Here is a 16,051-nt window from a genome sequence, read left to right on the forward strand (position 1 = left end):
TTATATTTTTGCAGATCCAATCCTTTTGTGGCGGATTTAATATTTTGGTCTTCATAATTTTGCTTTTACTGATGTACTGTTTAATAGTGTTTTCAAGTAGTAGGTAGTCATAATCATTAAATGCCTCCACCACCCATAGACAACAGGCTGGAGCTTGCAGGTGCGTGACCGGCCCTTAAGAAATGTGTCTGTCTTTTATTGAAGCTTCTCGAGCTGGTTCCATAGAGTCGTCGTGTGTAGCAAAAATTGCCTTAAACATTGCACATTTGTGAATTTTCAACGTCGGGCGGGTGAAACTTGAAATTTTGGAAGAAGATGGTACTGAATAGCAGTATTCTAAATGTAGCTAAATTTGCGTCTTGTATAGTTTTGGGCTTAGTCTTGCCTTGCTGATCATACCAAGCTTTTTTAATGCCAATTTGCCAGTGTACCAAACTAAAAGAAATATATGTACGTCGTACATCAACTATATATGTATGTAAGCATTATAATTTTAAATCATTTTTTTTAAATATTGCAATGGAAAATCATAGGACAGTATACCTAAATAAAATTAATTTGAAACGAAAAATTTATACGCTACAGAATGTATTGAAAACGTGCTTCTGCGTCGACTACAAGTAGTATATAACTTACAATTGATCATGACACAAGATTAATTTCGACATAAATCACGCAACGATACTTACAAGAAAACGCAATTTTATACATCGCCTGGAACAGAATATAAATTTGCATTTTCAGGTTTGGAGTCCAATCAACCGCTCCGATGAAAGTCTTCATATTCTCAAGCTCCGTATATGGACCAGTGACATCAAACGTATGTTGCTTAAACGTTTTCGAGCATCAAATTAGCAATTTCCCTCAATATGCACATTGTACTCACACAAAACCAACACAATCTTGAATACAGCAATACAAGTGAAACCCTAAGGCGTCTTACGTCCAGAGGTAGTGCAATAATAAGTTACTGAAGTAATTACTAGTCATATATATTAACAAAATTAGAACGACTGCAAAAATTGGCTGGTCTGCGTATTCGATCATTTCTCGCAGTATCGGTCTCAGTTAAAGTGGCTGCCAATCAGGCTTCGAAGAAACTTGCACGCCTTATCTCTTCTTTACTCTTTACTATATGTTGAACATACACCACCTTACCTTAAAGAACGCTTCAAATTTCTTGGGTGTGACAGTATACTCAACCTGCGTTAGTAATGATAACAAGCTTGTAACACCCTACAGCCGGACACAAACATACAGTAACTCTTTTACTATGAAAACCGTCAAACTTTGAAATACATTACCCGATGATATTCGGCAATGGAAATACTACGGCAATGAAAAACTATTATCTGTCCATATGCCAAGAATGTATGTAGGTATGAAATGATATGTAGTTTATAATTATGTATATATTTTGATATATTATATTATTATATGTGTATTATTTGGATGTAATTGTGTGTAGTTTATAATTATATTATAATATTAGTATACTTAAATAGTAGTTATTATCTCCTCTTTCTATCTGCACTTAACTCGTCTTAAGCTCCTATGACCAAAGGTTGTCTGCGAGAGATCGCTATAAGCGATAAGACCGCCTTTGCGCCCCCCTTTTTTTAGTTTTTGTTTCTTTATTACCATTAACTGTTGTGTAATGTGTTGTGCAATAAAGTATTTTAAATAAATAAAATAAATAAACACATGACTTTATTTCAATTGAGCAAACTAATAACGACTCACCAATGACGACTTCACCGGTTCCATTCCGTAGAATCTATATTGAAAAATGTTAGTAGTAGTTGTACTATGTAATTTAAGCCTACGGCTTGACGATCCACAACTGCTTAATACTTCAATTATTTTTATCTTCTTGAATGTGTGTTTGAACCAGTGTAACAAGACGCAGGAACAGGCACAACAATTTTTCACTTCCCATGGTACTGTAAAAATGGTTAAACAAGAAAAAGACTGAATTTCACTGAAATTATTACTAATTAACAGTTCAATCAAAGATTACATTTACCCATTTAATCTTTCATATTAACATACGAACACGTACGACTGCGGTTTACAAAAGAGTATTTATTCAGTGATAAATACTCTTTGATCCTGTGTCATCTTAATTATAATTCTTTCAAATTTGACAAATTCAGAAATTCAATTTTTACAAATTGAGATCTAGAAAATGTGAATTTATAACGACGAATATTAAAATAACATAGTACTTCGAAATGTTTCTACAACTGCCTAAAGGTCATCGTAAGTATTGAATATTTATTATATGTTCTAAAATTAAAAAAACACAAATTCTATAAATATATATCATAATTAATTGACGTCTTTGTTTGAAAGCCTTTTTTATTATTATTGTTCGTATTATTTATTTAGAAGATAATAATTCAATGAACTTAAGTTAACATTTATAAGATTATTTTTTACTTTACGGGTCACGGGAAGTAAAACTTTAAAGCAAACTAAGTTTGACAATAGATGTAACAAGCTTCAATTTTATTTTCTCGTTGTAAAGTTGTTTTAAACGTACACGCAATCGAAATACTACTTCAATTATTTGAAAAAATAAATAAAATAATGATGTTTTTCTGCACAATATTAACGGTGATATAAATCTTTATCGGTTTTCTTAAAAGCATATGATATGGGCAAGGAAAAACAACGTGTTGTAATAAATTAAATGAATACATCACACAATCTATTGAGTCTACATATCACGTAACGAAATTACACTGAAAATTGAGAAAATTAAAAGGAAATCGCTTGAATATAATAAATACGTTTTCGGAGTGGCATATTAACATCACGTAATGATAAAAGATTCCTTTCTCACTCGGAAAACAATGTACATTACTGCGCATCATTATCATCAACTTAAGTACATTAATTCACGAAACGAACATAAACATTTCGAATCTACTCAAACAAATTGTAACTTTATAATTTAATTTCCTAAGCCATCTCTTAACTTATATTAAAGGCCATTGTTGATGGATAGAGTTGTTTTTATTTCCTCTGGAAGGCAAATGGGCGACTATTCGTGCACCACCAAACACAGAATCTATGTTATGTCCCTTGTGCCTTTCATTGCTCAATCTTGCTCACTTTGCAAACCGGAAACAACAATACTTTGTATTGTTGACGCTAGAATATCTGGTAAATAATGAGACTGCACAAAGCCATCAATAAAAACAAGCTATAATAAAGTGCAGTTATGTAAATTTACATTCTCATATCAAGCATAAATCACGTTCGATGTTAGTTTATTTATTAGAAATTTAAAACAGAATCATAATTATTTTATAAAATGTTTTATTAAAATAAAACATTATTATCAATATGAATCAGTCTGCGTTACAATATTTATAGCATCGCCTACGTTTTTAAAAATAAGTTCTCAGATTGGGTTGTCTGGAAGAGATGGCTAATTAGACATAGGTCCGGCCGTTGTACAACACATCAAATGTTTTGAACATATGTTTTTACTTTATTATTATCATTTAAGTATAATTTTTTTAAGTCGTAACATTTGTGTATATTCTTTTTATGATGTACAACAAATGTATATTAAAAATCGTTGTATATCAGATCTGTATGATGTGTATACCCTTAAGTCATAAAAAACCAAGCAATGCTCAACTTTTTATTTCCTAAATCACATTTATATGGCAAAGTAGATAGTTAGTATTTAAAAACTTTTCTTGAAAGCATTACATTATGTGTAACTTGCACAAACATTTACAATCTTTTTAAATTTTACATATTCTGCGCGTAAAATTATGTTTTATATAATTATTGTAATTTTTAATTCCTGTTTCAGTCAGCTTCGTAGAAAAATGGCCATTAATGAATCCATACGATATGGGATTTATTATAGTAACGTATTTTGCATTTATTCTCAAAATAGGACCTATGCTAATGGAGAAACGTCAACCGTTACAGTTGAATAAATTTCTTATACTATATAACATGGTCAAAGTGATAAATTCGAGCATTTTAGCCTTTAAGGTAAATAATTTTATCAAAAGTATATCAAAAACAAGTATCTATTTATGTACAATAATTAATGCAAAACGTTAAAAGATTTTATAAATAATTCCAAATTTAATTAAACAACTGAGCTCACAGGGTACAGAAAAATGTTTTACTCAATAATTGTTCGATGGAATTTTAAGAGTTCTTTGTCCATTTTTCCGTTCACTAAGCTTTGAAATTCTTTTCGCATTTCGAATCTTAAGTCTGTTGTAAACATGATTCCATAAAAACAAAAATAGACGTTTTAGCAACATCGAATTCAGAACGACACAATTAATATTTAATTATGCTAAGATATATTTCCAATATACATGATTTTACACGTTATATTTGATATGCAACCAAGCGTTGCTTTTAGGGTTACCAGGCCTAAAAATACAAAAGCCGAAAGGTATATAGCTGGAGATACGTTACAGCATGACAAACTCTAATACGGCACAAGCGTTGCTTACGATTAACGTAATATACAAAACAACCGCAAAACCCCTAACATAAACCCCTGGTTTCAATGAGTTTTGAAACTTTGTAACAATATATTCGACACCTCCTACGGTTTTTGTGTTTTTGAGCCAAGACGCTAAAATGTTTACTCCTGTTCTGGTATAACGCACCATAGCTTTAACCTATTCAATAAAGTATGTTTTAAGTAAACACTTGAAATAGGGTTTTTGCGAAGTTAGCGTTGTCAAATATATTCGCTGGGTTTGCGGCGCAAGAACCCTTTGACGCTTGCATAAATACCAACTCGGAACGCAAGTAAAACAAGTTACGAAGATACATGAAACGCTTAAACACGCGCGAAAGCCTTCCACTTTCGTGTTTGTGCTATTTTACGTGTTTTCATGATGTAGATAAATAACACATTTATATATAATATAAGACGACTTTATAGGTTATTTTTGTTATTATTTTAATTAATATATATGTTATTTACGAGTCTAAATGTTACAGTTTCTGTCATACATACTTGATAAAGGATTGTTTCCAAGGAAATGTGAATACGATGACCAAACTATGTTTGTAAGTATAAAACCATTTACTTATGTAATTGGAACGCTATTGTTGGTAACTCTTTATCAAGCCATGAATAAAATTAATGAAAAATTATGACTGAAAGAGTGAGGTAAAGATTTGAATCTTTATTCATAAGCGATGGATATCTCTAAATTAATATTTTCTCATTAAATAAATATAATGAAATCTAATACATGTTTGTTTATTTAGAACCTATTTGAATAATATGAATATCATATGTCTGTTTTTGAACAATTTCATATTTATATGGAAATACTTTATTGAAATAGAATGTATATTTTCTAAATAATTACTAGAAATATTCTTAAAAATATTGGCATAATAGTTTAACCTATAAATTAATCTTAGGTTAATAAAAATATCCTTAATTTTTGCAACTTACAATTTTAAGTCATTCATTAATGTAAGTGGAATTTATTTATATTTCAGATAATAGCAGTTCTGTACTGGAAATACATGGCAACGAAAATCTTGGATCTAGTTGACACGATAGTCTTCGTAGTCCGAAAGAAAAACAACCAAATAACATTTTTACACGTATACCACCACGTGTTCATGGTACTCGTGACTTGGTGCTCGTTGAAATATGATCCTACAGATCATTGGGCTTTTATGGCGATTGTAAATTGTATAATACACGTCATCATGTACACATACTACGGTATCTCAGCTTTAGGTCCGAGATATAGGAAGTACCTTTGGTGGAAGAAATACTTGACCATAATGCAACTGGTGAGTGACAAATTATGCTAGATGATATGTATAGGATATACAGGGCTATTGGTAAATTGACGTATTCCTGTTACAATCTGGGTGACTATTTGCGATAATTTTAACTCCTATATGAATATTGCAAAAGTGAATCAATTTTTAAGTTATCGCGTTTTTAGATTTTTTCAAAAGAAGCCTAAAATGCTACTTCAAAAATGTATTTAAAACAAAGTATCAATGAAAATCTATTTTTTTCTACTGCTTTATAATAACGATTAAACGCTGGTTATTTGTCAATATTAAAACAATAATTATCGGTTCAAATTTAAAAATGCTAGACGGAATACGTTGCTATTTCAATTTTTTTTTTTGACGGTAATTTTCATTAAACTCTTAAAAAACATAAACGTTTTCTTGTCTCTTTAAAGATGTATAACAACTAGGAACCTCTTTGAAAGCAAATCGAAATAAAATAACCAATAGCCGTGTATATATTAATCAAACGTCATTAATTAATAAAGTTCCTCTCTTGCAGCTGCAATTCGTTTTCATTTTTACCCACGTGGTGATTCAAACCTACACATCGCAGTGCCCTATGAGCTCTATTACTTACTGGGTAGGAATATTTAACCTTTCGCTCTTCATTTGCCTCTTCGCTGACTTCTATAACAAGAGATACAGAGCCAAGCTGAAGGACTCATCTTTTGCCTGTACAAGACAGGCTGATGATTAAGTTACATTAATTTACTTATATCTTCTACGATTAATGATATTCTAATTAGTATATTAACTATGTTTATATGTAAATTGTGATAATAAAACCTATTGATTTATGTTCGCGTTATTTATTTCGTTCAGTCAACGACCGTTTTCGTCAATGATAGTTTGTTTACAATATACGCTAATATTTAGATACAATTGACAAAATTATTTTAAAATGAGAAGCAATTCAATATTCATCAGTAAAATTTAAATAATTAAATTACTTCGGAGTATTTTGAGGCTAAATAGGTATTCGATTAATCTTTAAAACATTTCATTTAGATAACTTTATCAATTTAGCCAAAATGTGTAATGAAATATTCGTTTGGAGTTTGTTTTTATACATTCAACTTTTAACGCCCACATTTCGTTTTCTAAGCTCATTACGTGTCGCCTTTGTTTGCGTTGAAATTTTCGAAGCGAAGAAAATATTTACACCCAATTTTTTAGACGTTTTTAAAAGGTTGCTACCGAAAAACAATATAATTTCAACATGAATAAATATTTTCATAGCGATAAAAGAATTATGTAACAACTATAAATAGAGAAACGGTGTTTTTTCAAAATACGTGACGATCAATAATATAGCTTTTAGCGAAGAAGAAGAAGCTTTTACCTTGTAATTATTTTTTATTGTTTTAGCAATGAGAATAGGATCACAACATTTTTTTTAATGCTATAAGAATAGATCACGTAAAAAGTAGAAATAACGTTAAATGCTTAAATAAATACAATATGAAATAAAACTAATTATAGTACGACCCAAATTAGATGTAGCATCGGAAAATGCAATGAAATGAAAATGAAGCCGATTACTGCCGATTTACACGACCAATAGAAATAGCTGCCTATCGCGCTATTCGACGCTATTCGTCGCTATAGATTCTTGCGTCGTTCCCCGTTGAAGCGCAATTTCGATCCTCTGGGCAACCAGCTCTCCTGTTACCAGTGGAGACAAAGAGGCGATTTGATGAAGCTTTTTGCACCACTACTCCAAAGGCCAAGCTTTTCTTTGTTTGGACCAGAATCTCTTTGGAATTTGATGTGAAGCTATGATTAAGAAGTAGGGGAAGGTTGCTATCATTGGACCGGCTCTTTCATTGGACCGCCTAATTCTTTCAAAAACTATGCGTGTTACGACCAGTTCAATACGATGCTAGGCAACAGTACCGCACCCGTTGCCCACCCGACAAACCTCATTGCGCTTGCGACGTGTGGCACGTAGTAATGCTAACACCTGTGCCAGCGGCGACCGTGATATAAAAACCGAGCCATGGTGACAAATATTTACCAACAGTACAATCATCAGATCGATTTTGAATCTACTATGGTATATAAAGTCGGGCCCTATGACGATTTATTCTCCTTAACTTTGGAATGACATCTTTGTTGCCGGGATATGCGCTTCGTTCGATGAATTATATCGTCCTCTTTTTGCCTTGCTAAATCTAACAAAATGTAAATGAAATCAATATTTCGTCCACGATTGGGCCGTTCCATTCATCAAACCTACCACAGATCCATTAATAGCTATACTTATATTTTTTTTTATGTTATAGGTTGGCGGACGAGCAAATGGGCCACCTGATGGTAAATGGTCACCATCAAGGATAGACAATGACGCTGTAAGAAATATTAACTATTCCTTACATCATAGAATAACTGATGAGTGGGTGGTACCTACCCAGACGGGCTTGCACAAAGCCCTACCACAAAGTCAAGCTATCTGGTCCTTTTTAACTTCAGAAATTTCTTTGTAGAAAACCACAGTGAAAAACCTTTAATAAATGTGCAAACTTCATATAACTTGCCTCGTGAGTAACGAAAGGGTGTGAAACATGATAACACACGTCATCCTTCTATTATATCCAAAAACGCGCTAGCGTCAGAGGGGACGACCAGGGTAAAATTGGCATCGACTAGAGAATACAGTAAGTTTTAAAAATCTATTTAGTTTTCGAGATTTAAAAGTTCAATCAAAGCCTGTCCGATAATGGCCTACTGATAACTACCTTTCCTTATTATTGCTTTTAAATAATGCTAGCTACAAACGAAACTTCAAAATAATCTTGGTATATACCAAGATTATTAATATATCGATGTTTTCTTATATCGTCTTCTTTTGTCAAAACACCCATTGATTATTTTTTATCGGAAATGAAACGAAACGAATTATTGTTAAATTATAATAAAATTGAAACCGAAACCCGATTTCGGTAAGCAGATACTGATAAAAAATTATACGAATAAAAATTCAGGTGATTATGCTAATGTATAATACGCCTATACCCGTCTTGTAAAATTACTTGCCTTACATGGCTTTATGCTAATACGCTATTGAATTCCCATTTGACGTCTCCATATGACATTAGACTTAATAGAATTGCTATATGAACTCATTTACTCCGCCTTAATAGGCAATTATTTTTGTTTTCAAGAACCTAAATTTATAGAACGTCGAAGTTTCGACATTGATGTTACGTACAAACGGTTATAGCATATTGCTGATTTTTTTGCACATATTGTGTTATACCTACGCCTGATTCCAACTGCTTTATTTTATATTGAATACTTTTTATTAAAACATTATTTCATTGTTTTCATTTACATTAACATTTTTCATTTCATTCAATATTAAAAAGTTAAATTATATAAAATGAAATAAAAATTAATTTTATAGATTTATTTAAACGAGCTTGTTTTATCATAAAAATATTAAATAAGCAGTTCTTAAGTTATACAGTTTGTGTCAAAATAGAAAAAAATATAAAAATTAGTTAGGTATAACAAAACACCGATTGATAAAGTAGTTAAAAGTTCATAAGTCTTCAGATCATTAATATTAAAAATAAATATAAAACTGCGTTGTTGCAACAGCTAATAAAATGTCACCCTTCAGAACTAATTAGAACTCCTTGAAAAATGGAAAATTATTCAATTGTCAGGTTCCTTGACGATGATAAACATTAATTGGAAAAGTTTAAAATTAGTCAATGTAGAAGACAAGTTACTTCAAAAGTGTCGTAAGAAAAGATTTCATTAAAATAGTAGATTCTTACTTATAACCTTGTCATTGACAGGGTTTTTGGACTTTTTGGGCTTCAAAATATATTTTTTCAATCATACTTAAGAACTATGCCGCTAAAAATAGCTTTAAAAATATGAACGCATTTTAATTAATCCAATAAACACATACAGCATACAGCATACTCGTAAAATAAAACAACTCACATCACATTAACTTCCACTATATTAATAAACCACACGATACATATATTCCTTATCACTTTAATAGCAAATATCAGAAATTCGTCTTCAGTTTAACTCCACCGTTCAAAATCAACCGCCGTTTTTTCCATGCCAGGCAGTACCAGATCGCCTCACCACGCCACGACACAGAAGTGACAAGAGTGCCACAACGCGATGTCGATAACCGAATCAATAATTATAATAGTAATGAATGTTATTTCAATTAAAAAAAAAACCTACATAAAAATCGTATCTTACTAAATATTATTATTTCTATTAAAAGTATATAAGTAAAGTTAAAACATCTGTAACATTTGTAACTTTAAATACTTTTTAAATTTTAAATAGTAAAAATGAAAATTAAGACGGTAAAGTTACTGGGACTCGCCTATTGTCACAAAAAGAAGACTCGGAGCGGAACACAAGAGTAACACAAACTCGCTTCCAGTGCGCTCAAGGAGGCCTATTTGACGTGTTTTCGCTGGTCAAACGTTGCCGTATAGACGAGGATTAAAGTATGTGTCGGAAAGCTTATGTGTCAGGGACCGACGCCCCGCAAAGTACGGGATGGATAGAGAGTAGGAAAAGACCGTTTCATCATGGAGCGTCTTCGAAGTGGATCCGCTAATGGTGACTATCGCGGTGGAGCAGCGATTGTAATTCAGAAGAACTATTACTTGTACCATACGGCCACGATACGGTGGGCGGAAATCGGGGGAGATTTTAATAGGAAGGAAAGATTTTAGTAGGGAGATTTTAGAAGTTGCCTTCTGCCTCGATCCAACATACCTCTCCCGTTAACAAAAACAATAAAAAGGAGCACAATGACTCACGAATATAACCTACATCTACGAATATATATATATATATATATATATATATTTATAAAGATTTTCGTATTTTATTTGATCGCATTTGATTAATAGAAAATCTATTGAAGTACTTACATCAAAGGTAAAAATGTTTACTCTTAATTTTCTCTTTTATATTAAGTATTGTTTCCTATTCATTGTAAGAATCCCTCGTTTATACGTACTCGAACCTACCTAGTTATTTAGAACACAAAAATATTGAACACGTATAAAGCGCAACATCACCTGCATGCTACAATAATATAGAACAAATTACCTGCTTAATATTATTATAAGCTACGAAAAGATATTGATAATAATCGTTGATAAGTTGACATCGCTTCTCTCGTAACTATGTTATTTTTCTTTATCAAATTGTTTACCAATTGTTGTCGCTACAGATTTTGAAGTGGGCAACATTATAAAAAAAGAAAACATTGGCGGGAATTTAAAACGGGCGCTCGGCAGAATATGCTGGAACCGGGAACATTGTGATAACTTTAATTTTCATTACTGTATCTCTTTATATATTCTTTGCTTAAATTGAATAAAGAAGAACCTTATTAATTAATGTGAAGAGTTATCTTTCAACAATTTATAAATAAAATAACTGTAGCTTATACAATTGTAATTCGTCGAACTTTGCAATATCAATTCTCAAGTATTTTTAAATTGTTTTCTCTAGGTAAAGCTTAGTCCTTTAAAGAATTTCGTTAGCATAGACTGGCCTTCTTTTCAGCCATTCTTTAATCGATATAAATTTGCTTTTTTTCAACTTTTTTTAGTATTCAATATAATCATGAACATTTCTGTCACCAAAACTTATTTTTCGGTAATGTCAAAATATTTAACAGACTCTAGTGAATTTTTTGAATGAGACGATCGGAATCAAAAGTATTATTAACATTATTGCCCATAATTTAATTGTGCAATATTATTGTCAGATGTATAAATAAGTTGATAGATTACGCAACCCATACACTTATACAGGGTTGAGTAATCTACCAACTTATACATTAAAGGAAGTTATAAATCTAGAAAGGATTAAAAATCTAAGAACATTATATTTGTTAATAATCATAATGATCGACATTTATATCTTGCATAATCGAATGACGCCTCAGTTATTTGTGACGATAACTTATGTTCTCAATTTCTTTTATAGAAGTAATGTGTTTAAGATACAAAAACTAGGACCTGACATTATTAATATCACATTAAGTGTTCTGTACATATTTATTTACCTAAGTGGACGTTTTCACAAAGGATAAGTAAAATTTTAAGATTATAAATTATCCTTTTATAATAGAAACTAATGTCGGACGGTTCCCGTTTTCATAACTACCTCTAAATTATTATTAATGTAGTCATTAATTAATTGAACTTCGCACAGAAATTCCCAGTTTAAAGGGAACAAAAACTTGATAAACAGAGCTAACCAGACTACCAACTGCAATTAAACGAGGAAATATTATCTTAACGACTTAAGGCCAGGACTCTACCAGCCTTTGAGGTCCCACGAAAACAAACTTCAGTAATACGATCAACGATTTGTTGAGCTTGGAATATTAAATTAGATTGAAAAGGTCATTTATTTGCCTTTTGAGTAACTTTTAAAGGGTTTAATTTGAATGTCTGGAATCATTTATTATCGCATTAGTGAATCTTACGTTTTCCTCAGTAGGAATTATTAGATACTTTGTAAAAACATAGGTCAGATTTTATTAAGTAATACAATTGTCAAATAATATATAAAGCTTTTTCTTATGCTAGTTTTATTTGGAAATGTAGTCCATAAAGTTTACTGGAGATAACTGGGAATTATTAAAAATATAATAGAATAATTTATAAATCTGCCGTAATACTAAATTTAGCTAGGCGCTTTGTGGGCGCAATTATTTATTTTTTCAAAAATATTGTACTATGATTTTGGCGTCCTTATTTGGTGCCAGCCTATATCCAGGGGCTACTGCTGCAGTGAATAACTTTTAATTTTTTTTTCTTACATTGCATTCTATAATGGCATGACTAGTTATTTTAATGCGAAAGTAACGCTGTGTTATCTCTACATGCTTAAACTGCTGAACCAGGTATAACTTGGTAAGGCGATAGTGTGAGTTCCGGCATGAAATAAAGGCTGTATTTTTTAAAACACCCTTCGAAGGAGCAGAATTCAAAGACAAAATAGAAACAGTCGAACCAAAGCTTCGGAAGCTTTCTTACAAATCCCATATCAAACAATTTAAAAGTATTTTTATAATAAAAGTAATAAATTTTTGTCTTGAGTTTAATATCAAATATACTTCACATTCTCATTTCATATAAAGCTTAAAACTGGTCCCACCACGCTACTCGAATGCCGATGGTTAGGCTCAGTATTTTAAGGACTTTACTTTATGGAGAAGTATGAGGTGAATTACCACATGAATATTCATGAAAATTCAATTACTAATGGATTTCGACCAGTATAGTAGACGGGCACAAAAGACATAACATGTATGTTTCGATGGTTCGTAAAGCATTGGCAATATAATAAATGGTTATTTTTATGGCACAAATGTCTATTTGAAGCAGTAATTACATACAATGAGGTTGGAAACTTCTCATCTAGCTAATAAATTAAATTTTGAACTTTTGGTTAAGATGTTTTAACCTCAGGGCATATGAGGCATACAATTTCAATAAATAAATGTTTAATTATAAAAAAAAAAAAAATTATAAAAAGTTTAATTTTTTTTGGAAATAGGTAAAAAATAAAACAGTACTCAATGGTCAAATTTTTATTAGTCTATGTAATGTCTGGAAGGTCCCCAATCCACCAAAACACTAAACTGTTTTCAGCATTCGATGAATATTTCATATCATTATTTATGGTATCTTTATCCAAATGGTCTGCAGTATCAATATCCATCACACTATCTTCAAGTGCTGATACAGGATCATTGAAATGGTACTGGCCTGAGCCTGTGGCTAAAATAGGCCTCAATGGATGAATTGAGATGCTGTTGCAACAATCATTGTGCAATGGAAACTAAAAATGAAAAATGTAATTAAAAGATTTACATTAAAACTTTACAAGGATATAAATAATTAATAAATAATATATAATACATATTTAGATTTTCTTCTCCATATGAAGATTACTACGACAAATAAAATAATAGTAAAGTAAAATAATAGAAAAAGAAAAATTTTGTTGCACTTACACAAAAAGTAAGCAAAACTTATAATTTTCAAGTTCATTTCATTTTAAATTCTACAATATTACTACTAGTTAACAAAAACACTATTAAATAGTCAAATAATAATTGTATCCTTATTTATGGCTTGTTATATGTGCAACCAAAAAAACAAAAAAGTAATTGCATCTAGTTTTATAATCACATGGATCTATGCTTACCCTAAATGTTGCATTATCCTTTGAAACATCAGTAACATCAACACTTTCACTCCAATTAACCGAGTCAATATCCCATACTTTGATGACACCATCAGTCCCTCCAGTAACTAAATATTTACCACAAGGTGACACATCAAAATATATTCTTTGGTTTGTATCAACTACTCTGCTAAGAATGTTGAGTGGCCTTCTGTAGTATCGAATATCCCATACTAGTAGTCTATGGTCTTTTCTAGCACCGGAAACTAATTTAAGACCATCAGGAGTGAATTTTATGTGAGTTACTCCACCTGATAACAAAAATATTACATATTATATTTCATCAAAACTGAGGTGAATCAATAACAGAAGATTAACAAATAAGTGTAATAAAAAATAAAAACAAGTCTGTAACAATAGTTAGCTTAACTCTAACTAGCTATTGGCTAGCTATTGGCAAAGCTTTATAAACTTTCCAAGTTATTTAAAATTCTGCATACATTTATTTGGTACACAGTACAGTAAAAACAGACTTTTTCACTTCAAAAATTACAACTATTATAAATAAATAACTTAATTTTTTAATGCCATTCAAAGTAAATTAAAAATAATTATAGTTATTTTTATGAATTGTATGAATTATTTTTATTATAAATTATATTTAAACAATTTTTATTTATATTCATAATAAAATTAGATGAATCTATAGCTCCATTCAGTGAGAATTCAGTTTGTATCAATCCACTTACATCCTTAATCCTCAATATAACCGTCAAAGAGCTAAATTTATGATCAAAGGTTTATCAGTGAAAATTTAACATACAGAGCTTCACATTCATATATTAGTCCAGATTAATAAGCATTTTTAAATAAAAAGCAATTACCAGTATGCCCATGCATTTTCCCTATACTTTTATAATTCCCTAATTCATTCATGTTGAAAAGACTGATGGTAGTATTCCATGATCCTATAGCTAGTAGATTTCTATCTGTAACCAGACAAGAAGCTGGTGAATTTATCTTGTGTTCTCCAAAGTCTCTGCCGGGTCTAGAAATAAAATAATTCCTTATTCATTATGATTAATTCATAAAAAATTAAAGTGAATAAAGGTCAAAACATGTTTATGTAATTTAAGTTCTTCCAAAATATAAATTTCATTTGTTGCTTAGTAAAAATGAAAAGTAATACCTATCAACATCAAAAGTGCGCAAGAATTTTTTATATCCTGCAACAATTTTAGTGCCTTCTTGATTAAATGTGACGGATAAAGCTGGTTCCATCTCATCAACTGCATTGAAACCTCGGTATGAGCCTCTAAGAGATCCATCAAATGCATCCCACATCTGCACTGGGGCATTTTGTCTCGTTGTTAACCAGCTAATAAAATTAAAAATATTTCATTATTAAGACATTTTCTAATAATACAAGCAATAGCTTAAAAATCTTTATAGTTCAATAACATGTTAGATATCATACCAGCATGTTTCAGGGACATTACTATTCATTCCAGGATACCAACAAAAGTCATACACTAGTCCAGCTTCTTTGACATGAATTACTGAATCTAAAACATCTATTTTCCTTTCAGGATTGACAGAACCAAAGTATAGGTCTTTAGGGAGTTCTGTCACATGAACCCCATCATTATTTACCACTGTTAAACAGCATGTCCCATCCGGAGACCATTTGCATCCACGTAAATAAGGTTGTATATTATTCTTAGCTTTATAGGAACAAGACCAAGAAGAGTTGCATAGTTCTAATAAAGTTTTACTTGAAAATAACTTTGGGTACTGATATAAATCGGCTTCAGTGGCTACATTTGTTTCAATATTTGTGTTATCGTTTTGATTACTTTCAGATTCACCGGGTAGAGTTAAGTCAGTATCTATATCCATTACAATTTTTCTATTACAATAATATAAATAAAAAATGCATTATATACACGATATAAAATGCAATAGCGACTAGATATGTATTAAGCTGTTAGAATCGATTATTATGTTAACATTT

General features: G+C 30.9%; 2 protein-coding genes across 2 annotated transcripts; one reads left to right on the forward strand and one right to left on the reverse strand.

The window, feature by feature from the left end:
- Nucleotides 1-2,172: 2,172 nt before the first annotated feature.
- On the forward strand, nt 2,173-6,612 carry LOC124535844 (elongation of very long chain fatty acids protein 7-like). The gene is made up of 5 exons (XM_047112232.1): nt 2,173-2,262; nt 3,836-4,023; nt 5,002-5,070; nt 5,515-5,817; nt 6,332-6,612. The coding sequence occupies exons 1-5, from the start codon at nt 2,235-2,237 to the stop codon at nt 6,527-6,529; spliced, it is 786 nt and encodes a 261-aa protein (XP_046968188.1). The 5' UTR covers nt 2,173-2,234; the 3' UTR covers nt 6,530-6,612.
- A 6,811-nt stretch (nt 6,613-13,423) lies between these two features.
- LOC124535593 (telomerase Cajal body protein 1 homolog) lies at nt 13,424-16,046 on the reverse strand. The gene is made up of 5 exons (XM_047111855.1): nt 15,515-16,046; nt 15,227-15,415; nt 14,922-15,085; nt 14,059-14,348; nt 13,424-13,689 (listed from the first exon to the last, which is right to left on the reverse strand). Exons 1-5 carry the CDS (start codon nt 15,934-15,936, stop codon nt 13,447-13,449), a joined length of 1,308 nt encoding a protein of 435 aa, XP_046967811.1. The 5' UTR covers nt 15,937-16,046; the 3' UTR covers nt 13,424-13,446.
- Between the last annotated feature and the right edge of the window lie 5 nt (nt 16,047-16,051).

This window comes from Vanessa cardui, chromosome 15, assembly GCF_905220365.1.
Source record: "Vanessa cardui chromosome 15, ilVanCard2.1, whole genome shotgun sequence".
In the NCBI taxonomy this organism is placed as follows: domain Eukaryota; kingdom Metazoa; phylum Arthropoda; class Insecta; order Lepidoptera; family Nymphalidae; genus Vanessa; species Vanessa cardui.

Excerpts from the sequence above, each read along its gene's own strand:
- LOC124535844 (XM_047112232.1), top strand. The coding sequence starts at position 2,235 with ATGTTTCTACAACTGCCTAAAGGTCATC. Across the intron at positions 2,263-3,835 it reads ACAACTGCCTAAAGGTCATC|TCAGCTTCGTAGAAAAATGG; the intron begins GTAAGTATTGAA and ends TTCCTGTTTCAG. Across the intron at positions 5,818-6,331 it reads ACTTGACCATAATGCAACTG|CTGCAATTCGTTTTCATTTT; the intron begins GTGAGTGACAAA and ends CCTCTCTTGCAG.
- LOC124535593 (XM_047111855.1), bottom strand. The coding sequence starts at position 15,936 with ATGGATATAGATACTGACTTAACTCTACCCGGTGAATCTGAAAGTAAT. Across the intron at positions 15,086-15,226 it reads CGCACTTTTGATGTTGATAG|ACCCGGCAGAGACTTTGGAG; the intron begins GTATTACTTTTC and ends TTTTATTTCTAG. Across the intron at positions 13,690-14,058 it reads AGGATAATGCAACATTTAGG|TTTCCATTGCACAATGATTG; the intron begins GTAAGCATAGAT and ends TTTCATTTTTAG.